Source organism: Vanessa tameamea, chromosome 13, assembly GCF_037043105.1.
Source record: "Vanessa tameamea isolate UH-Manoa-2023 chromosome 13, ilVanTame1 primary haplotype, whole genome shotgun sequence".
NCBI classification, from domain to species: Eukaryota; Metazoa; Arthropoda; class Insecta; order Lepidoptera; family Nymphalidae; genus Vanessa; species Vanessa tameamea.
This window is the reverse complement of record NC_087321.1, coordinates 8,678,396-8,702,692: the sequence shown is the minus strand read 5'-3', so window position 1 is coordinate 8,702,692 and position 24,297 is coordinate 8,678,396. Positions and strand designations below refer to the sequence as shown.

At 29.9% G+C, this 24,297-nt stretch overlaps 3 protein-coding genes across 5 annotated transcripts; 1 reads left to right on the top strand and 2 right to left on the bottom strand.

The window, feature by feature from the left end:
• Positions 1-900: 900 nt before the first annotated feature.
• On the bottom strand, positions 901-3,642 carry LOC113403348 (prostaglandin reductase 1-like). The gene is made up of 6 exons (XM_064216767.1): positions 3,465-3,642; positions 3,103-3,205; positions 2,624-2,809; positions 2,245-2,363; positions 1,267-1,647; positions 901-1,178 (listed from the first exon to the last, which is right to left on the bottom strand). Exons 1-5 carry the CDS (start codon positions 3,628-3,630, stop codon positions 1,472-1,474), a joined length of 750 nt encoding a protein of 249 aa, XP_064072837.1. The 5' UTR covers positions 3,631-3,642; the 3' UTR covers positions 901-1,178; positions 1,267-1,471.
• A 2,955-nt stretch (positions 3,643-6,597) lies between these two features.
• Positions 6,598-13,442, top strand: LOC113403344 (MATH and LRR domain-containing protein PFE0570w-like). The gene is made up of 7 exons (XM_064216803.1): positions 6,598-6,926; positions 7,017-7,245; positions 7,399-7,593; positions 8,599-8,664; positions 8,778-8,932; positions 9,062-9,164; positions 9,238-13,442. The coding sequence occupies exons 1-7, from the start codon at positions 6,847-6,849 to the stop codon at positions 12,640-12,642; spliced, it is 4,233 nt and encodes a 1,410-aa protein (XP_064072873.1). The 5' UTR covers positions 6,598-6,846; the 3' UTR covers positions 12,643-13,442.
• On the bottom strand, positions 13,232-24,114 carry LOC113403347 (transmembrane protein 120 homolog). Of its 3 annotated transcripts, XM_064216804.1 has the most exons (9): positions 23,842-24,114; positions 22,685-22,803; positions 19,886-20,059; positions 19,221-19,313; positions 18,771-18,988; positions 17,764-17,987; positions 17,494-17,583; positions 15,036-15,188; positions 13,232-13,441 (listed from the first exon to the last, which is right to left on the bottom strand). In XM_064216804.1, the coding sequence occupies exons 1-9, from the start codon at positions 23,902-23,904 to the stop codon at positions 13,397-13,399; spliced, it is 1,179 nt and encodes a 392-aa protein (XP_064072874.1). In that variant the 5' UTR covers positions 23,905-24,114; the 3' UTR covers positions 13,232-13,396. The 3 variants fall into 3 exon arrangements, with proteins under 3 accessions (XP_064072874.1, XP_026499649.2, XP_026499648.1); XM_026643864.2 differs by lacking the exon at positions 15,036-15,188; XM_026643863.2 differs by lacking the exon at positions 17,494-17,583.
• Positions 24,115-24,297: the final 183 nt, after the last annotated feature.

The following is a 24,297-nucleotide window of genomic DNA, read 5'->3' as shown; positions in this document are numbered from 1 at the left end:
AGTGATTATGGGACTTTCCTGCGTATCTTCTTCGTATTGATGATGATCGAGAAAAAACACTGCCGAATTCTGAACTTATTAGTTTTCCTGAGCAGTTTATTGTACAAGGCGTCATTGAAGCATCATTTTTGGTACTGATTTCTCCGCACGCGCAATAAAAAAGTCAGTAGCTGTACTATTCTTGAACCTAAGAGTAAGAACGATCACTGCGACCAAATCAATCAACAGGTCCAAGACAAACTACTAGATCAATCGCAGCTACAAAAGCATCGACTCTGTTGTCATGGATGATATTGTAGAGCATCTAAGATTTGTTTATCTTTTTTCCTACTTCCATTGGAATAGGCTTGATAAAGTTTATTCTAAATAAAAAACTCCAATTCTAACTAAAATAATGTATACTCTTTGACATTAAAAAAATAATTTAATAAGTTTCGTCAATTTGGCACCAAATGTAGATGAGTGATTTGCAGTTTTCAGGTTTGGAAATTCCTAAATAAATATTGAATAAACATGAAGTTTCGTAGACGACCCACTAGTAAAAATAAATATAAAGTTTTCGTTTTTTTATACATATTGGATATTTAGTTCTTAAATATTTATTGTTGTTATTTCTAAAGTCAAACAATGTTGCTAGTTACTATAACATATTTGTTCAATAGTACTTTCCCTAATCTCAAAAAAACCTCATATTTTTTAATTAATTTATTTTATTTTAACTATAGATATTGCTAATTCAATCTTTTTTATATATTCCAGCTCATAGCCAGTAATTAACATATGAATACTTGTTTTATCCTTGTTATACCATGCACAAAACTTTATTTTAAGATAATAAATGAATAAATGATCTGCTTATTATTTTACAGGTTAGTTTTGGGGTCAATAAAACAAGCTTAATAGTTTTTCCGATTACTTTTCTTTATACGGAAAGGTTTATAACCTTTACTTTACTTTCACGACTGCTTTTCCAGTATTTTCTCCCCTTAACATTCCAACTAAAGCGTCCACCATGTTTTCAAACCCATAATAAACTTTCTCTTGGTACTTAATTTTCCCTTCATTGAGCCATTTTAAGTTCATATTTACGCCCTCGTTCCAGCGATCGTTCCAACGATTGACCAAAAATCCTTCGAGTTTAAGTTCTTTGAAAACGATTGCGGGCTGCACTATTGTAACTATAATTTGATAAAGAAAAATAAAAATGTTATTCGTATAATTTACCAAAGGGGTTCTTTATGTTGTTTTTTTTTTTAATAAAAATACCTTTAGGCAATTTCAAATCATTGTAAGATGAAATCGATCCACAAACAGCAACTCTACCGAATTTGTTCATATGGTTCATTATTTTTGTACTTATTTCACCTCCAACCTGTAATATTTATTTTTAAAGCTCAGTCGGTTATATTTCATTCGGCTTGAAAAATCTATTATTCAAAATCTATTACTTAGTCAAAATTAAAAAGAAATATTAGTATTTAAATATACGTGCATTATCGAAATAGCAGTCAACACGATTTGGAGCACCTTCTTTTAGGGCAGCACTTATTTTGCACGTCTTATAATTAAAAACTCGATCAAAACCTAATTCTTTCTCTAAATACTCGCATTTGTCATCCGTACCAGCAAATCCTATTATACGACAACCTGTAATGTTAGAAATGATAGGATTATTCAATTATTGTATTCCTTTTGTAACGACTTTTACATTTCACATTAAATTGACGCCATACCACCGCCAAAAAACATGCGATGCATTGGCGATTTAAGCAGCGGTTACATTTTTTAGAGCCCCGTACTTACCATCAGGTAGCCCTTTTGCCCACCGCCTTAGGCAGGCTAACGGGCTAATGCAACTTAACAATTATAACGATTATAAATGACAAGAATTCATAACTTACACCAAAGGTATATATACCCAAATATAAATTTGGTCGAGATCTTAAACAATATATGGTATTCATTATGAATTCCGGAAAAAATTGCGTTTTGAACGTCGGTGAAGTTGAGTCGAACTTAAGAAGTTCAATTAAAGTGAATTTAAGCAGTTTAGTGAAATAATGTTCAACAGTAAAAATAAATAGATATGAATCAAGAGTTCTTTGTAGTGCATAATATAGCAGAGCTTTTATTTATATGAATATAATAAACTTTATTTAAATGTTTAATATTATTGTTAATTATTATTAAACCTTATGGTACCTATATATACACCGATTTGCTTTCCATATAAAATCTACGTACCTAAAAGTTTACCGATCTGTCCGACATGTGAACCAACTGCTCCAGCAGCACCAGTTATTGCAATAGTTTCTCCTTCTTTTGGTTTGCATATTTCTTTTAAGCCAAAGTAGGCTGTATTTCTAACAAAATGTATATATAAATAGTAAATATAATTTATGTATTATAATTGATATATGTATTGGTGTTTTTTAACGTTACATTAAAAAAATCACCAAAAAAATCTTGCACTTATGATACGCGTTTATTAAAACGACATATGTTACCTAGTTCGATCGTAGTAACGATCGATCGTAGATCGATAGACCAAAATTCGGCCGATTATTTTTGAGCACTTTTCAAGTATATACAGTGTTCTCGAAACTTAATCTTATTTACTCACCCAGGCATTCCAAGAACACCTAATGCTAGAGAAACTGGATGTGGTCTTATATCTGGTACGATTGTTAATGGTAACATGCCCATCGAACTCAATTTGTTAGGGTCCACTATAGTATGAGTACGCCATCCTAACGCACCAGTCACGTAACTTCCTACTGGAATATTTTCATTGCGACTCTCGATCACCCTAAAAATATTATAAATTAAAAGAAATAAAAGAAGATTTGAAGAGGAAGAAATAAGTCAGTTTGTCTCGTATTCCTAACGATCCATACGTCACACATGAGCCGAAAATGATCTTTCGCCTTTATTACGGGATAAAAGCTTAAAATGTGACGTCACTGGTACAAGACAGCCATAAATGTGTCACTTCAATTTCTAAAAGAGACATAACTCTTAAGATAATAATCTGTGCCCTGTGGCACAACTAAAAGCCATTAAACTAAGAATTGAATTGAATTGAACTCTTAAGATACTTACTTTGCAACTTGTCCACCTATCATATCAGTGGGTAATTTGTATCCAATCATATAAGCTCGCATATATGGATCCACACTGAGATATTCTGCTTCCGTCAATATTTCTGGAAACCATAAAAATAATTATAGTAAAAACTAGTTAAGAGTTAAAAAAGATACAGTTTGTATTTTTGGAATTACTTTTAATATTTGGTCTTCCAACATTTCAATATCAATAAAAGTTTAAAGCGATAAGGGACTTTTAATTATTTAATGTAGCAACACTAAAACTACTATTTTGAGGTTAAACTTTAAAAAAATATATAATAAGTATTTGTAATTTCGACTGGGATTGTAATTAACGTTAGATTGATTGGTTTTCACCTCCACTTTTTAAATCCGGAAGTGTTTCTTCCACTATCTTGAAATCACTTATTTTAGGTTCTCCTTGAAAATATTTTGTAAGCACATATTTATGGGCCCGAATTTTACTTGGAGCACCAGAAAAAAGTCTTTTCACAATAAAATTTGGTGAGAAAATATTAGCCATTTCAATTTTTATCTGAAATAAAAGAATATATCTAAGTTAGGTATTATTTCAGTTTGAGTTAACCTGTTGTTTACACTACGTAAATATATAAATATATTATTTAGATACAAATGTTCATTGCACTTTCGACGAACGATCAAAGTCCAAGGATATATTGCTATCTGTAAAAATCGGATAAATACAACAATTAATACCGAGAAATTAAATAATATTACAAAAATGTGTTAGTATACAAGTTTTTTTTCTAAGAATTACGAATACACTAACCTAATTAAACTATTCAATTAATACTTTTCAAACATCAACCAAAAAATTAATAATAGAGGCTTTAATCTGTAACCTTATTCCAACTATGTAATTTGATAAGATTAAAATTTGTATCTATACAACAACCAACAGGTAACTCGATTAATACCTCTAGTTTTAATAATAAATATAACAGATAAATATATTATTCATATATAAACAGATACGTACAAAAGACAAAATTAAATACCTACCTAATTATTTGTTAGTTAGACTTATAATGCTTATCTCAAAGTATATTAGGCACTTTCAAATTATTTCAGACTTACGAATTTACTATATTTTAAATATATATATATTCTATGCTACTAATAATTTAATACACTTCTTACAACCTTTACGTTCGGAACAATTACCAACATAATATGATATGTTATGAATTATGATTATAACATAACATTGCTTATTTGACATGCCCATATTTTTATCGATAAATATTTTACAGGTTCTCCCTTCTATTTTTCCGCCTCCCTTTAAAATGGTATATAACTATATTGTTTTTTTAGCTCTCCGGGTACGAGTCGCACCGCCAGTAATATTAAAAAATATTGAAATTCTTTCAGGAGCTGGCCAGCCCCTAAATTGATCGGATATTTAATCCTAAAATCCAAACATACTTTTTTTTAAACTAGACATAATTTAGAAGATATTCTTAGGCATTTTCTCGCTCGCTTGCTGCAGACTCTGCGTAGGTACTACAACGTTACACTCTGTCATCGACGTATTATATGGTTTAGTTTATGCAATCACAAAAGCCGAACTGATCGGCCACTTATTTATTTGTATATAACAGTAGCCATCAACATATGTCAACTACATTCAAATTAGTAAAAACTTAGCTATAGTTCACTAATTTTTTAAGTATTTAGTTATTATTTAAGAGTATTTTTGATCAATTTCAATTAACACTTGGTGGTAGGGCTTTGTTCAAGCCCATCTGAGTACGTACCACATAGTCATCATATATTCTAGTTTCAGGTTGAAGGGCCAGTAAGTCATTATAACTTCAGGCACAAAGGACATAACATCTCATTTCCCAAGGTTGGTGGCACATTGGCGACAATAAACAATAGTTAAAAAAAAATTACAGCGCCCATGTCTACGGCCAGTAATTACCTTATTAGCTCATTTGCCTACCTATGTCAAAAAAAATTACATTTATATTACTAAGTTGAATAGTTTGTATGGCTGAACGCGCTAGAAAATTCAAATCTAATTTGAATATTTTATTTATAATTTATATATGAACAGATACATATATAATAGTTGTATTGCGAATGAGTTTATAATTAAGTTGTCGAGTTACGATGGTGACTGGAATGAAATAAAGATATATATTACCAATAACAGGACTTCACTGAAATATCCTAATACCACAAGATAAACAAAATCATTTAATTCTCATACTATTTTTTTTTAACATTAACATGTTTATCTATACGTAGGGAATAATTTTAGTTATGATTTTTTAATATTAGATTAATTCTATGAGAATAATAAACATTGAAATAATTGGTCTAAGTTTTGACAATATTTTTTTCAAAATGGGATATATTAATAATAATAACTAATCTAATTACCTCAACATCAGTTTTATATACATCCATCTATAGCAAAAGGCTAATACTGAATGAACGAGACGCTAACGTGTAACAGTTGACAGAAAGAATCATGCATACACATATATCATTAGCCTACTGCTGTCCACGGCTGGACATAGGCCTCCCCCAGAGCGCGCCACGTTGCTCGGTCCTCTGCTTCCCTCATCCAGCTTCTACCGACGATCCCGCGAATGTCGTCGGTACAGCGGGTCGGAGGTCGCCCCACTTTACGCTTACCGAGACGCGGTCTTCACTCCAGGACTCGTCTGCTCCAGCGGCAATCGGTCCTACGACAGATATGGCCAGCTCACTGCCACTTCAGCTTGCTGATTCTCCGAGCTATGTCCTTTACTTTGGTTCTCTCACGGATAGCCTCATTTCTGATTTTATCCGCGAGAGAGACACCTAACATAGCTCGCTCGCTGCGTGACCTTTAAGTTGTGGACTAGCCCCACCGTCAGTGTCCACGTCTCGGCACCATACGTCATCACCGATTTTCAAGCATTGTGGAATCGCCGAATGCTGCCCAGCCCAGCCGAATCCTCCTATTGGCCTCCCTCAAAGTTGTGCCGGCCTAGTTGGATAGTCTGGCCAATGTAGATGTAATCCTGCACAACATCGAGGGGGATGCCGTCGACAGATATCGGTCCCGGCACGACATGTTCATTGAATATGATCTTGGTTTTATCCAAGTTCATGCCTAGACCGACCCGCCGGGTGGACCCATTTAGGTCGTCCAGCATACACATAAACTCAACTATAATACAAATTATATCAAGCCAAGTTTAATGTATTTAAATTTTAAAGCTGACAGAGCCAATCATTATTTATGCTAAAAGTATCTATGAGATTTTATTTAAAAGTTTACGTTTTCTAGATATTTGCTAACGTAATGAAAAAAGTCATAGTCATGAAAATTTCAACGGAAATTGATAAATTTCACAGTTTATTGTATCAACCAAATAATTTTGCAATCTCAATAACTTACTATTTAGTATTTTAGTCGAAATGTGTCGAATAACAAAGAGAATAGAATCATTGCGTCTATTTGGAGTATTTGGTAATGGCAACATTTGAAATGGCAATATGGCTTGGATCTTGAATTTGTGTTTTGCGATCATAATGTTTAAATGTTTTATTTCTAGATAAATTATGTTTTACTAGCATTTACTTAATTAAGTGCTTAATTAACATTAAAACATAGGAAAATCATAAAAAAAGAAATGGACAAATCTTAGAATTAAATGTTAAAATAAGTAATTGCTTAGTTTATAAGTTGAATTTACAATAAATAAGCAGTATTTTCATAATGACAACAGAAACTAAGTTCGACTGTGTTTTCTGTAAAGAAGTTTTTGAAGATAAAGCCGATTTGTTAGTTCATTTTAGGTAAATATCAACAATAATATAATCGTGTTTATCAAAGGTATACCTAGTATTATTTGTGTTACAAATTTTACATTTATCTAACAATTTAAGAAAACACGGCGATCCAAAATTTAATACCTACACAAAATATAAAAGCCGACAACAGAATGAAATGCCCAAAACCGAGAAAACTTCCGAAGAAAATGAATTGGTTGGCTGTGATGTGTGTGAAGAAGTATTTCCAACAATATCGAAAGCTATTACTCATAAACACAAAGCTCATCCAGATCATGATGCTAAATATTTCTGTCCGTTTTGTGGAAAATTATTCACAATGAAGGTGATATGTAATTCATATTATAACTTATTAATTAAGGTTTTTTGCATATTAATTACTCACTACCCTGTCTGTTAATATAATTCGTTTATTTGAAGTGAAATGCTGTATAAATAGCAACATTTTTTGTTAATTAATAATAATTTCTAATTACAGCATTTATATAATAAACACCTACAAACAAATCATGAATCCTCTGAAGTAACTGATACGAATGATTTTCATTGTGACTGTTGTGAAGTTACATTTCATGTGCCATCGGCTATGCTTTACCACAATAAATTCTTTCACCGACAAGATACTGAACTACCAGCTTTTGGACATTCAAAGAAAGTGAAAACTTACAATCAGGTATGCTTTATTTATATATCATTTGGTGTTTTTCTATGTTGAAAAAAAATAAGACTGACACTGGTATCATGTGTTAGTTTTTTTTTATAGGAAATACATAGTATATTTAATAAATTAATCATAGATTTATGCTCTATGACTATTGGAAAAACTTGAAGCTGCTTATTGTAACTATACATTTGATATTTACGCAAATAGGGGATTTATTTCAATAAAGATGGTAATAGCAACCTGTTTTGGTATGTGTCTAATGGTTTAAGTGACTCTTTCATGGTGGCTTTTAGTTGTACCAGCTTTTTTTTTAAATGACATGACACATGGAGAAGAAAAAAGACATTACCAATGCAGTCAAGAAACCTCAAATAATTTAATAATGAATATTATCTGTATCTTTAACATTCATTTCAAATTTAAATTAATATCCTTTTTAAATTCAAAGTTATTCAATATTGCAGTATTGTAACAGTTTATTGATTGTCATATATCTACCATACAATTGTACAGAAATACCCCAACTCCAACTCAACAGGTATACCTTTATAGCCTAATCCAATAAATAGATAAAGCTAAACAAACCTTAGATTTATGTATTGTATGTGATTTACTAATAGCTCAGCTATATTGGGCACTAAAAACAATTCTCAATTAATATATCTATATTAATAATACAAGAATATTCCACTCAACTACTTTAATTTTTTAAAAGGCACTTCTTAGCGACTCCATAATTAATATCATAGAACAGTCCTCTAACTATTGACAAATGATATAGCATCAATTCAATGTCAAATGTTGTTAGTCTTTACTACTGTTATGCTTGAAATAGGCTATGTATAAATTTTTATTTAAAATAAGTTTAAGAAAATTATATATGTATTATATTTTAAAATGCCCTGGCCAGAAAATTCTTAGTTTATAATTAAGTACAAAAAGATTTTGTCGTCTTCATGACACACTACGATTTTTTATATGTACAATATTGTCTTACATGGTATTTGTTTGTAGGAACCAATACAAATTTATTACTGTGCTTTTTGTGGTGAAGAATATAACAACAAAGTGAACCTACATGTAAGTTCATATATTTATTTTAAGCATAAAAATGCAAAAATATTTCTTTAATTATAAAATGACAAATCACGGATTATCTAATATATATATAACGTAAGTTAACATGTTTGCAGAAACACATGGGCGATGATCACGGAGATGAGAATCAAAGCCCGACTGAGATATTAAGATGTCCTCTCTGTGAAGCTATATTCTACCATCTAGATGCTTATGAATTACACCTTACATTTCACTCTACTGATGACATGTATAGTGAACAAAATGAAATGTAATTTTTTTTAAATAATCCTATGCTTCCTATTAATGTAACATTATTTTATCATGATTCTTTAATGATCATTATAAAAATTTATTTAACCTAGAATTATGTTACTTATTTACGTAAATATTTTTTTAGGAAAGAAAAAGTGACAGAATTTTCACTTGAAACAGTGTCGCCTATTATTGAGAAGGTTGAGGAAGAAGTAGAAGAAGATGAGGGAATTAATACAGCGAGCATTGTAAGTTCCACCTCTATTATATCATGCTATTCAGTATTTAACCCTGATAATTTAAAACAGGATTTTGTTACAGGATAGTTTTCTTCAATTAGTAATGGGGGAGTCTGCAGATAATGACGCCCCAGATAAGGTGAAATCAAAGAAACATAAAAAACATAAGAAATCAAAGAAAGCTGCTATTACACTTGATGAATTCTTAAACATGAATAAAGACGTTTTTGGCGATGGCCTTAATGTGCAAGGAATAGAGGAAGTACCAACTCAAGTTGTTCTAAAAAAAGTAAAAGGTAAAAAAATACCTAACAAACCCGAACCTAAAATGGTAAATGCTGATTTAGCTAAGTTAAAAAAACATGGTATAGTTGTAAAAACGAAGTCTGGAAATAATTCTCTTTCGAACAATTTTAATAAAGAAGGAAATAGACCGAACACTATAAGCACTCCTAACGAAATATTGTCTAAGCTAATGAACCAAGGAAATAATCAAATAAAAATTGTAAAAAAAAGTGTATCGCAAAATGTAAAAAAGGACATCACTGCCAACCATGCAATTAATACAGTTGACAAACATATTGATAGTACTATAGATAAAGATGTTACTTTAGACCATAAAGAAGAAGATATAGGGAATTTAACAAAAACAGAGAATGCACCCATTGAAAATGATGTAGCTGTGAATGGTGAAATATCCAATAACTCACAAGATAGTCAAAATCCAATTAAAATTGAATCTAATCTGCTTATTGAGGGTGATGTTACTAAAGTTGTCGAAGAGAATAGTGATATAATTGAAAATGATAAAAAAGGTATTTCAGAAAAAAGAAGTCCATATATTGCCGATACTAATATATCCCCTTCTACTGTGGAAGAGAAAAATAAAATTATTTCAAATGTTAATTTACCTAGCCCTAATCAACTTTCAAAAAGTTCACATGATACAAACCCGGACTTTGTTTTAGATAACAAAGCTGTCAAAGAAACATTTTCTAGTTTTGATAACAATGATAGTAGTAAAAAAGAAATGGAAAACAATATTGCGAATACAACCTTAAATGCTTTAAAGCATTTAAGTCATCTTATAACAGTCAAGCCGGTAATTCAAGATAAAACCACAAATGTTAGCTCCAAAAATAATGAAATGATTAATCAAGAAAATAAAGATTTGGAAATTAAAAATAATGATAAAGAATCAGTTGCTACACCATTACACATAGAACAAAAGATTGTTTTAAGTAAACCTCTTAGTGGAAATATAACATTGAAACCTGCAAAAGAATCTCCTTTATTACCGACTTTCAATTCTGATGCCGAAAGCGAATGTGATGAATTTAATGATAATGGTGAAAATATTTCAAATGCAGAATTCAATAAACTTGATGAACCTGAAGCTTTGAATCAGAATATTGTTGAAATTAGAAAATTAAAAATCAGAAACCCTCCTATCGGTGTAGAGAAAAATACAAAAAATGATGAAACAACTGATGAAGAAGAGGTAAAAAATGAAGAATGCCATAAAAAGGCATCTAATCTTGATATTTTAAAACGTTTGACAAACGTTACAGCTAAGCCAATTTCTGCTACCACAGGTATTAGTCAAATTTCTACAATCAAACAAGATAAAAATAATATTACCCAGGTACAGGATGTGGTGCCGAAAAATCCTGGTAAAGGTAATATAGACGACGAAATAGAGATTTTTAATATAGATGACTCCGATAGTGATGGCAACGAAAGTGATGCAGTCAACACCACAACCGAAAATACGCCTTCAAATTTACCATTAACCGCACTGAGACATCTTGGCAAAAACATTGTCGTTAAATCCAATCAAAAAAATGTATTTCAAAATGAACTAAAGATTGATAACAAAAATATAAAAATCGAAAGTAGAAGGATGAATAAACAGTCTCCAGAGATCCAAAAGAGTATAAATCTTCAAAACAAATTAAAGATTTTAGGTGGAAATATAAGTGTTAAGTCTCGTAATTCTTCTCCAAATACATACAAAACTGGATTACTCAAAAGCTTTGGAGAGTATGATAATGATGACGACTACGACGAGGTAAATGATAGTGGTTCGGAATCGAACATAAATAAAGTAAAAATTACTGAAATGTACGACAATGATAACAGCGATAATGAGGGTGAAAGTCAAAATAATGCAACAGTGGAATCGCCGATTGGATCGAATAGTGAAAATGAAGATATTAATAATGACATGGAAGACGATTTGTCTGATTTTGAAAGCCAGATTAAAAGTAACACCCTAAAAAAAGAAGATATAGTGGCAAATTCAAATAAAACAACAAGTTTTGAAAATTTCAAAAATTTAAATAAAGATCTCACAATTAAATCTTTAAACACAAATAAACAGAATCCTGAGGGAGACATTCATTTATCATGTCAGAAAGAAATCACAGAAGAAAAACCTAATGTGAATAAGCAAGTAGTTACAAAACATTTGAAAACAAACTTGTTACAAACAGAGCTACCTATTAATAAAACTAGTCAATTAGCCAGCACTTCAACGAATCAAGCTTCATTTAATAAAAATGTTTCTACTTCATCAAATCAAGTAAACACTGTAAAAACAGTAAAGAGGTTTCAATCACAAACTGTTATTGAAGAAATTACAACAACTGTTACTAAGACGATAAGAACTGTTAATCAATCCACTAATGAAGTTGTGCAAAATCGATGCAATATTAAGCCTATGATAAGACCACAGAAGATAATGAATAAGCTGCCAGGCAAAGAATTACAGGGTACTGCAGTCAGACACGCTTCTCCTCCTGTTGGTACTAAGATTAGAAATGCGTCTAATATTATAAGACCTTCAAATTCAACTATCGTCAGACCATCAAATCAACTTGTACCTGCCCGACCCGTTCTAAATTTACCACGGCCTACTGGTCCTGGTGCAACTATCGTGAGAAAAGTCGTTCCTCCTAAATGTAGTCCACAAAAACCGGCGATTGGAAAATTAAAAATTTCTCCTCATGCCCTGAACCAAGCAATAAAGAGACCTTCAGATGAAGCAACTGGACATTTTAGTTGTTTTAAGAAACCTAAAGATTCCCTTGGTAATATACCAGATATGGCAGACTATGATGATGATAATGCTATGCAATTTAGTTCGGCTTCTCAGAGTCGCTCTGACTTCTCCAGTGTTACTAAGACTGTAAAAGGCAAAGGCTTAATAACAGCCACTCAAACGCGTTCAGAAGTCACTACAAATTCTCAACAACAACTTAGCAGATTAAGTAATGTCTCTGGACTTAAGATAGTGAAAACAAATTCGAAACAAGCTTCACAACTAGAAGAAAAATATGAAATTAATACTGCGAAAAAGAATACATTAGACGCTCTCGAAAAGTTACAGAAACAAGGACTTTTAATTAAAAAGCCACGTATTGATCATTACAACGAACAACCTAATTCGTTCAGTGAAAGTGACGATGAAGCGAATGAGAAATGATGATTGGGATAGTTAGGATAATAATTACTTATCCTATGATAATTGCTAAAATGTTATCAAGTCAATAAAATCAGACTTTTTCGAAAAAGAAGTATCATGAATTTCCGTTGAGAGGTTTTATATATTTAAAATTACCAGAGTTATGAATCTTTTTTTCTTAGTTTCAGTTTTTATTAAAACGCAGACTCATATTTAGCAAAATAAACTTTGCCGCAAGCAAAAGTTGTTCGTACTTTCTTTTATTAATATGCTTTTTTTGCAAGCACAAGATCTTTTACTGCTGCCACAAATAATACATTTAAATCACTTTTCTATTCATTGCTTTTAATTTGAAATGTTTATTACATCAGTAATTAAAAATGTGTTAATTTAGAATAAGGTGTACATAAATAAGATTAAAATGTATAATACATACATATAAAGCAAGTTTCGAAGTGTTGTTAAAAATTAGTTCATTTGAAATGACTGTTCCTTAATTATTATTATTATTTATCATATAATTTAATGACTGTACATACATATACGTGTTTTTCATTATTTTGCAAGTGTGAAAGGAAGGAAAATACTTGATTTATTAAACGGGCAATAATAAGAATTGAAGTTATTATTGTTTAATATAATAAACTATATTTACATCGAGAAATAACATTAATACCCACAGTCCAAATACTTTTTATATGAAAATATATTGTTTAAATAATCAGATATAAAGGTATTGATAAATAATTCCATTTAGATATTGACCCATCACCGACTAAGTACTTTTTGTGTCCACTTTATTTTGCCTCCACTTTTGATCCTGTAACCATATAAATTAAATGAGACTTACAATTAGTATTAAACAAATGTACAAACAACTAGTAAAAACATCCAAACAAATGACTTTTAAATCGTTTGTATCTGTATTTCAGTATTTTGTTATAATACACATGTTCACTGAAACTTATTTTTTTAGTTCTCCTGTTTGGTAAAATGCTAAAGATACGATGATTTAAAAGCGACTAAAATGCTATACAAAAAGTAGCTATAACACAAAACGGTACACGGAATGCAATAATTATAAAGAACATGTTCATAATATAGACCTTCTGTAATACGGGGGAGGGTCCCGCTAAAAATCAAAATTTCCTTTATGCTCAATAACACTATCGGACATAAGCATAATATGTAGCAGCTTGTTACGCGTTTTTATTTGCCAGAGGTAGTCTTCAAAAAGTTTGGGAACAAGTTACAGCACTCTATGCTTTGATAATTTTTGAGATTCAGAGTCCGCCTTGCAAGATATTACAGAAGGTATATTGTACAGGCCGTATATGTAAAATACCCATGCTGAGTTAAATGCCTGATAATTATTATCGATAGTAATTTATAGAATATTTTCAAAATCTCCGTCTATTTATTGTAATTGAATCAAATATAAATTTCTATTGATTGTAAGTTTTTACTACGAAGAATTAAAAAAATATTTATGGTGAGAAAATTATATTTTTATTTATTTGCGGATGACCAAATCCTAATACATATTAATGGAGTGTTATCCGCAGCAATTGAATATGCCTTCCTGGAATATTCCAATGACAGGATTAAAGATAAAAACATTTTAGATTTACATATTCCATATTATGCACTACAAACAAAAAATATTAAAATATTCTACTTAACAACATATTTCCACTGTAGCTTTACTTCCAAAGTTACGATAAAAACTTCGCTATCGAGGCTGCCAGCATAATTGAATACTTTGCTTAAAACACGACCAGTGATTTTATGTGAATTCAAAGTCTAAAGTTGTTTAACTATCTTTACTCCTGCCATTGGATGAGGCTATTTATATGAATAATGTGTGATGCTATCAGGTAAAATAATAAACAAATAAATAAGTTGAGTATTCAAGAAGGAAATGAATGGTGAATGATATGAGTAAATGCTATTTAAAGTGAAAATATTCGACATCCTAATATATTTACATCCAAAGTAAACTATACTGATTTAGCATGGAGCTGAGTCAATATAGTTTACTTATGAGCTATACTAATATTATAAGGAAAGCAAATTTAAAAAGTAACGACACATTAAAGCAATACAAAACAAAATCTATAAAGCATCCATTTTTAATATTGAGTTTTGGATATACCTTTACGCCCTTTAACAAAACACTGCATTCAGTCACCCTAGCATAAGTACAAAAATAACTTAGAAGACAGATTCTATGTGAAATAATTTTGAAAAAAATGTTTATTATTTGTTTAAGTTTTATACACTTATTAAAAACAATAAGAAAATAAAGAAACAAATTTGAAATTTATATTTTTTCCACATACGAAGCCCGTATTTCCCCTTTGCTTGTAATGATAATGATTCAATCGTGTAACTGGAATATAACGGGCACGTACCAAAACTGCGATCTCATTGGACAGACGGTACGCGATTGCACGTAATTTGTAGCGCAGTTTCGACCGCCCAAGCATTTTCTTGCGCAACAGTCGTAGTATTGTGAACATGTTGCAGCAGTGCAAAATAAGGAACAAAGCCGCCAGGTAAGTCACCTGTCAAACATCGCAAATCTAAATAATTAAATAAACAAAAACATTGCAACTAAAAATCTATTTTATTACTCAGCACAGCATAAATAAATAACAAAAAATACAGCCCTTTATATACACAAATAATGAGTTAAATGTACAAAGTAGGTATTTTAAGTACCACATAATATTAATTTACAGATCTTGTTTTTAAATAGTTTAAAACTTTAAACGAAGGTTTCGAATTTCATAATGTTGCCATTTTTTACATTACCTGTACACTGTTAAAACTTTACAAAGTCTGTGAAAGTTTATATTTTATGTAAAAAAAAGTATTATGACTAGTTCTACTAATAACAGTTCACATACATTTAAAAATATGTATTACCCTAACGAAAACTTACATTTATTACAAATGCCGTTTGAATTGACCAAACTCTATTTATTTATTTATAAATAAACATACTTTTGTGAAAACAAACTGCACTTTAAGCATGCTTTAGCAATCATTTAAAAAAAATAAGCAAAATACATTAATATATATGTCAAATGAGATTAGCAGTAATATATTATTAATAAATATATTTTTATAATAGTATTCTTGAGCACATATCTTTAAAATAATTGTATAGTGATAAGTTTATGAAAAACATTTTTCAGCAATTGGTTCCGTTTAAATTATTCGATTTTTTTGTGCAGATTAAACTTAAAACAAAATATAATATATTAAAATACGTTACTAACTCAAATCATATGAGAGCACAGAAGTATTAAATACAAACATAATAACAATTACATTAAATAATTAAGAAATATGGGAATTTTACAAAAAAACAAACATTTTTGCTTAGAACCCAAGAAACGATTACGACAAAGATTTCATGAAACCCGAATGGCAGGAAAACATAGTTGTAAAACTTGTTATCCTGATTAATTTTTATGAAACATCAATTTAGCAGAACACACCAATCATCGGATTTGGATATGACGACTAGAAATTATTTAAATAAAAAATTACTTAGAATATATATTTTGCAAATTATTTATATTCTGCAAAATAAGATGTCTAAATGTAAATGCATTAAATTAACAACCCATGAGGAAATAAAATAACATTTTTGGACCCAAAGTAATAAGGATTAACAATATTAAATAAATTAATTCCAACTACTGTAACTATGTATCATATGACTTTGTATCAAACACTACAGATTAATATTAGTAGTAATATTAATTTAGCAGAGTATAAAATCAAAAAGCGAAAATTTAACCAATATTCGAAAGCATGTTACAAGATAAAAAATACAGTTATGTTCACACACTAAGAGATTCACAAACTTGTGATATCACAAATTTGCTTAAAAATGGTAAATAATATGCAGTATTATTATATGTAATTAAATAAAATTGAACTAAATATACTAATAGGCTCGGTTACACAGTCAAGGATAACTTCGTAAAAAATAGTTTGCAATATGCAACTAATCGCTGTCAACATCATGCTAGAGGCCACTAAAATGTTACACCAATTCGTTGCATTGTGTAATATTTAATCAAAATTATTTTCATTTTTCTCTAATTTACTGCATAACTATAAAAGAATAAAATTACTTGTACCGTGTAGCCAACGTAAGTTGCTATTTTTGCAGCTGCGTTAACTATACTGCGCTAGTCATTGTGTGTTAATATAAAAATTGTAATTATGATATTGATGTAAAAATCGAAAAAAAAATCAAATGCAAACTACAAAAATGCATTACAATTTGTTATAGCTGCCATTTTAATAAGGTTAATGTTATAAATGAATAATAACCGGATATAGCAGGTTGATATTAACTAATGAACAACATGCAAATAATTGTTTAAGGTTAAAACGTACGCGATAAGACAACCAAACAATAAAATATCACTCAAAGCTGACTGATTGTCCTTAATAAAATGGCAGATAATTCTAAAAATAAAAACTTTAACCGTGAGATCCTTGTACGAAATACTTTAATCCATTTTGTACGATTAAGGCGAAGTATTTGCAACAGGTCATTCACTTATATGATAACTTTTGAAAAATCGATATAAAACAATAAATACGTAATAAAAACTCAGCAACCTTTATGCAATTAGTAATTTTCCACCTTGAAATAATCCATTTTACGATTACTTTAGAATCTCGGTAAATAAAATAAAATGACTTTTCAAAGTTTAAAAAAAATATATTGACATTCTCCAAGTGTCCGATTAAAGTATAAATCGTTCAAGGTAAAGGAAAATTGTAAACACTAGACTACAGATTCGTGCGTATACGTGCGTCGGTCGCTCCTCAGGCCGGTACCTGCTCGTTCAGTTTCTGCGGTATCACTATGAGCGTGGTCGCCGAGTTTCCGATGCCGATAAGCAGAAACGACATACTTAATGCTGGTACCTGTTTTTTTGGTTTTCATAGGAAATATCATGTATATATTACAAAACATTTGATACTATTATTATTATTTAATTTATAATCTTCAAATCAGAACATTAAGACGTTGAGAAAATATATTTAATGAATTATGCAATAACAATAATATCCTTAAAATTCTTAAAAAACAACGAGTTCACATACCTGCCATGTAGCTTCTGGGTGATAGCTTATGTGGTAGAGCGTGTATGCAATGTATAGTTGGAAAACATAGCCCCCGAATAAGAATGGTAGAAGATAGGAGAGTCCACGCCACATCCATGAGTGGAAACCTTCTATGGTAATATCCATGTTATGTCTCGCACCCAGCGCCTTCAGCCTGTAGAGAACTCCGCTTTGGTATCTAAATTGCATGTATTGCACTACACCTGAAATATTTTATTCATACCATGTATACACTTATGAAAGAATAATTGTAACTCTAGAATATACAGGTTATTGGTAATTCGACGTATTCCCGTTAGGAGGTGATAGGGGTGACTATTTGCAATAATTTTAACCTCCATATGCATGATGCAAAAGTGAACCATTTTTGAGTTATCACGTTTTTTAGATTTTTTCAAAATAAGTCAAAATTGCAACTTCAAAAATTATATTAAAAAAAAGTTTCGATTAAAATCTACTTTTTTCTTCTGATTTATAAAAACGATTAAACACTGGATATTTTTCAATAATTAAACAATAATTATCGGTCCAAATTTAAATATAAAAATGCGAGACGGAAAACGATATTATTTCAATATAATTTTTATTTTTTTCCCTCAAATATGCCTGAAAAACAAAAAAAATCGTTATGAAACTTGTTCTGCATATTATTTTGAAAACATGATCGTTTACTTAGCTTTATGTATTGCTTATTGTATGCTAGGAATTTATTTCAAAGCAACCGAAATAAAATGATCAGAAAGGACGCTGGTGGAAATTCGTATTCGAACATGGCCGAATTCGGACTAAAGGTCGCTCTTTAAAATTCCCACAAAATTGATTTAAAATAATAACCAATGTCAAAAAACTTACTTATCCACTTAACTTACTTACTTAATACAAATTTAATATTAAATTTAGATACATAAACAGTTCAGTAGCTAATTTACAATTAAGATATTTTAATTATTTATTTAATTTAAACCCTGTATATACTTTGTACGTACTTATATAAGCAATAAACCACATAAATGTGTGTCGAAACTCATTCCAGGGTTCATTCTGTGGCCAAATGAGCAGTATTCCGGCTACTACGGTGGAAATAAAGTGATGTAACCTCCACCAGCCTTTTATCCTGGAGCCGTTGACCTTCAGTATGCTCTCACGAATCGTCAGTGTGCAATAGTACCAGACTAGTAGAAATATCAGTATCAATTGTAATGGCCTGAAAAGGTTTCAATTATTTACTTATTAACTTTTTTTTAAATTTAAAATTTTATGCCTAACAAACCAAGTGATCATTACATTTTCTATATTAACATCGTAATTAATGGTGTACAGAAGTACTGCAAAAAAACAATTTCAAAAAACATATTTCGATTCATATTATAACTATGATATTGAAATAGTAAATGTTTAAATAGAAATGAAACAACGTAGAACGTAAAAACCAATACCTAAAGTTAATCCACAGATTACCAACAGCAAGAACGAATGCTATTGCACTCAGTATCAATTTAAATTTTTCATATTCATCTTTATATTTAAATCTGAAAAAAAAAATTGCTAAGTTAGTATAAACAAAAAAATGTTTATACGTACGTCAACTAAATACCCAATAGTATGCAGTTCAACATTGATTCCTCTCTTTCTTTTATAATTGATTTGATATTCGAAAGAAGAAGACAGAGCATTGTTTAACTATTCACCCCATTAACTACATACTATATAGTTAAGACCGTAAAGAGCCGAGATGGCCCAGTGGTTAGAACGCGTGCATCTTAACGGATGATTTCGGGTTCAAACCCAGGCAAGCACCACTGAATTTTCATGTTCTTAATTAAAATTAAGCACATGAAAATAATTTAATTTTTTAATTAATTTTATAATTCATCTCGTGCTCGGCGGTGAAGGAAAACATCGTGAGGAAAGCTGCATGTGTCTAATTTCAACGAAATTCTGCCACATGTGTATTCCACCAACCCGCATTGAAGCAGCGTGGCGGAATATGCTCCAAACTTTCTCCTCAAAGGGAGAGGAGGCCTTTCCTTTCCTAGCAGTGGGAGATTTACAGGCTGCTAATGTAATGTAAGACCGTTAATGTTAAAAGGAAATTTCTTACTTGTCGTTTTTGTTGAGAATCGACACGTTTACGTTACCAAGAATAATTCTTAGATACAGGCTGTTTTGTTTGGGTAGCGTCGCTTCAATTTCGTGCAGCATAGCTTTCCTCTTCATGATTTCCTTTTCTAAATTTGCCTGACGCTCATCCTTTGTCACACCCTTCTTTTCCATCCTAGAAATAATAAAATTAGTTAATTTTGTAATTTGCGTAACAATAACCAGGCTCATCTTGAATCAGGGTATATATGGGTGTAGAAATCCTGAGTGCAAAGCGTTGCAAAGCTAGGTGGAAAAAACTTAACTTTTTAATAATTGGGGTTTTTAAGAAGTTGTTCACCAACAATTGTAGCCTAAAGGTAGTCAAAAGTCGTAATTGGGAAATAGGAATGATATAATTAAACAAAATAATCACTGAAAATCGAATCCCACACAAGGGGCGTTGGATCGTAAAAATGAAGCAGTATAAACATACTGGAAAATCTATAGGAAGAGCTTATAAAAAACGTTCGCATAATCATTGTCCTTTCTAGAAAGAATAGATGTACCTAGGCTTTGTAAAAAGATGGAATACCATTCCGAAATACGCAATCGACAAATGTATTCCTCGTATCCTGACTACTACTCTAAGTCAATTTATTGCAACAGAGGATTTTCTTAAAAAACAACAGTTTTATATTTTGTACCCGGTTTTAAGTTGGGTGAAGTTACTTGAATATTTTTTCTATGTTATTTATGAATTAATATTTTTTATAACTAAGTCTCTCGTTTTTTACTTATATGACTACATAATACTTTAATGAAGGTGGTCCTAGACTGCTTTGTATATAACATAGATATGATATCATCATTGGGATCTGAACCCACGATGTTAGAGGTTGTATTTATTATGTATGGAGTATATTATAATATATTCTGAATAATTCACGTACATAATATATATTTTTAAAAATACTCATTTCAATTCATTAAATTTTAATTTTTCCCACGTACTTAAGTTAACCTTGTACTACGAGTGACTACAAACACACCCATTGGTTGAAGTACTTGACCGCGACTTGCATATCGCTAACCAGTCAGTATATCAAGACAGTTTGTAACATATTTTTTTTGTAAATAAATTATAGGCGCAACCCAAAGTTTTACTGAAATCAATCAGAAGGATATCATAAAGTTATTAAGTCTTAATATGTCATCGTAGTAAATTAAATAGCATAAATATGGCGTACATACAATGAGTATGATTCTACTTTGGATTATGAACTCGAGATTATTTACACAATAACTTGTAACGCTAACATTTACTCAAATCGATTGTCGGTTCTGTAGTTACCAAAGACACTATTCTGGTTCGTCAACAAAAATGCATTCCACTTATTCCGGTGCTAATATCCGGTTTGGACCCTCTATAGTCGAATCGGAACGCGAAGAGCGCGTATCTTTTTGATTAATCGAAATTATATCAAAGGGCAAGGTACAAATTGATAATGTCAGCCTAGGTACTTTGATTACTTGGTAATTTGCTTCGGTAAAAAATTAAATGTATTACAATTTTGATAATAATTTTATAAGGTTCTTCGTTGATAGAATTAATTAATAAATAATCATTAATAAATGATTATTTAAATATAATAATATTTTCCTACTAATATTAAAATAATTTACGCAGAGATATAGCAAAGACAACTATGTGATCTAAGCAGAAGGTCAAACCATGAACTTGTGTAAACACCATTTTGTTGAATTGTTAGTAATTCTTTGTTATATATGTATAAATGTGTATGAAAATTCGGAACATGAATCAACCAAAATAAAACAGTGTTCTGCACATACACAGGCAATAACTTTACTTCACATATTGTATGTCGACATGATTTCCTTTTATTTATATAAACTTAATATTATTTCAAACAAATAAGCCAATGGGACTTTAATACTCAAGTGTTAGAAATACATATAAGACAAGTACCAAAGTCCATTGCATAATTTTGCTGTTCAATGTTAATTACATATTAACAGTATTTGTATGTATTAGCTTAGTAGTGTTTAGTTAGTCCGCTAAATTGATAAGGTACACTATCATATTATGACCTATCACTTATTTGACTTTAAAGCATAACTGACTGTATCTTATCACAAAGATATGATTTATTTATTAATTTGATTTGATTATGGATGTGATTTTAATCTTAATCTTTGCAGTTCACTTAATTACCAAATTAATTTTCATGTAATTATGTTAAAAATCTGTCATAAGGCAAAAATTAAAGAATATACATATAAAACGATAACTCAACACACAACACATACAAACTTTTAAAAAAAATTGTCAGTTTAAAAATTGAAAAAATAAATATTAATATAACTTAAAAATCATGAATACTTGAATAATTTAATATATAGTTTATATATTTCCATTTAAGTATAGAATTTGCCATTAAAAACATTATTTGATAATATATTATTAAAAATTCAATGAACACCGAGAAATAACAATTATTGTATAAATTAATTAATATAAGTGTGTTGTTAACATGTGGAAATATAAATAATTTATGATTGTAAGCATATAATTCTGACAAAAAAAGTCACTGAGTTTCTTCGCCTTTTCTTCTCAGATCTGAGGTAATTCTTCCGTACCAGTGGTATAATTTCGAAAATGAATAAGACAGGATAATGCTTCTATGTTTAGTAAACATATTTGAATTAAAATATAAATAGCTGTATTATGTTTCTAGCAAACATGTTTATCAAATGTTTATTAAATTAAGATCAAGAATATAATGCAAATATGTCTGACCTCTTTAGGGCGCCAGTTATAATTGACATGCGATATCTTTGATGGTTGAGTTCTTTTAAACATGATGCTTGTAGTTCGCCAATTTCCTCTAATTTTGTAGTATAATCTTTATTTATAACCTGAAATGATAGTTACAAGTTATTGAACAAATCGACACCTACAACTTATACTACGCTAACTCGAATTTTAGTGAAAATCGTTTTTTTGTACCAATTTGCTTAAAATATGTTATTTTATATGTATTAATAAAATAGTGAAGAAATATACAAAATTAACGAAGTTACAAATTTATACAACTCTAACTAAAGGCAATTTTTGAAATCAATAGATTTATATTACACTAACAATTATTAGCAGAGTGTGCACACATTTTCGAGTTAGCGTAGTATAAATTGTTGGTGTTGAAATGTATGCAAAACTTTGATAACAACAAGAATAATTAAATGATTATCAAACTTGGTTTCAGACATATAAGTAATCTCTGTAAGCAAGCTATATATCCCTCTCATCAAATATTCTACAGTCAAACAGCAATACATAGTATTATTGTGTTCCAGTAAAACCTCAGGAATAAGAAACAAAACATATTAATTCCCAAAATGTCTATATAAATATTAATAAAATGTAGTTCTACAATTTAGTATAAATTGAGGGTTATATTGCTTCTATTTAGTATTCATATAATAAATAATATATATAACACTAGTTTTTTTCAAAACAAGGTAACATTGACGCAATACATATACAATACAAACAAGCATAAAAACGAATCGATAACGAAATTTTGGAATTTAGTGTAACAATGTAATAATAAATATAAAAAAATTGTAAATATTAAAAAACAAACAGATTTTCGAATGTTCATGAAATGTAATTTTATGACTTACATGTAAAATCATCAGTCATCATTACATGTAGATTATATCAATTATTATCAAATATATTTTTAAAATACAGAAATTATATATTACTAAGAATAATATTTCATTTATTTTTGAAACTATTTTAATTATTATGTATGACCGTAACTTTTTCTGATTCCTATTAATTAAAATAATTTAAATCAGTTACTATAAAGCAGTCACATTATGGTAAATCAATAAAGAATTGAATGGTAAATTTTATACATTTACTTGTAAAAATAGCTTTAACTGTACCTCTAATCGCTTGTAGTCAGTTACTAAATCATCCCACTCTTTTATACACTCTCCGATATCCATTTTTATATATTATCAATTATTTACGAATATAATAATTACTTTTAAATGATTAAAATATTTTGTTAAAAACAAAATTAAACAAGCAGATATATAATCATTGCTGTACTGTGCGGTAAAACACGAACATTTACTTCAAGAGAAAATGAAATGAAATAATTTAACGTCTAACTGATTACCGATGTCATCTATCAAATAAAATCACAGATAAGTAACAAATAACGTGTAAGTACAGATAAAAATATTTCTAGCTTATAACAGACAATTAATATCAACTACATTTACTGTACTGTTTAATCATGGGAAACCCTTCAAATTAATCGCTGACTTTTTACTCTCGCAAATTTCAAACTGAATGAGTTCAAATCTGTTGACTTTAAATGTAAACAAAATCAA

Excerpts from the sequence above, each read along its gene's own strand:
- LOC113403344 (XM_064216803.1), top strand. The coding sequence starts at position 6,847 with ATGACAACAGAAACTAAGTTCGACTGTGTTTTCTGTAAAGAAGTTTTT. Across the intron at positions 6,927-7,016 it reads GATTTGTTAGTTCATTTTAG|AAAACACGGCGATCCAAAAT; the intron begins GTAAATATCAAC and ends TAACAATTTAAG. Across the intron at positions 7,594-8,598 it reads AAGTGAAAACTTACAATCAG|GAACCAATACAAATTTATTA; the intron begins GTATGCTTTATT and ends ATTTGTTTGTAG.
- LOC113403348 (XM_064216767.1), bottom strand. The coding sequence starts at position 3,630 with ATGGCTAATATTTTCTCACCAAATTTTATTGTGAAAAGACTTTTTTCT. Across the intron at positions 3,206-3,464 it reads TCCGGATTTAAAAAGTGGAG|AAATATTGACGGAAGCAGAA; the intron begins GTGAAAACCAAT and ends TATGGTTTCCAG. Across the intron at positions 1,648-2,244 it reads ACAGATCGGTAAACTTTTAG|GTTGTCGTATAATAGGATTT; the intron begins GTACGTAGATTT and ends CTAACATTACAG.
- LOC113403347 (XM_064216804.1), bottom strand. The coding sequence starts at position 23,904 with ATGGATATCGGAGAGTGTATAAAAGAGTGGGATGATTTAGTAACTGAC. Across the intron at positions 18,989-19,220 it reads AATCTGTGGATTAACTTTAG|GCCATTACAATTGATACTGA; the intron begins GTATTGGTTTTT and ends AAACCTTTTCAG. Across the intron at positions 13,442-15,035 it reads CCAATGAGATCGCAGTTTTG|GATCAAAAGTGGAGGCAAAA; the intron begins GTACGTGCCCGT and ends ATATGGTTACAG.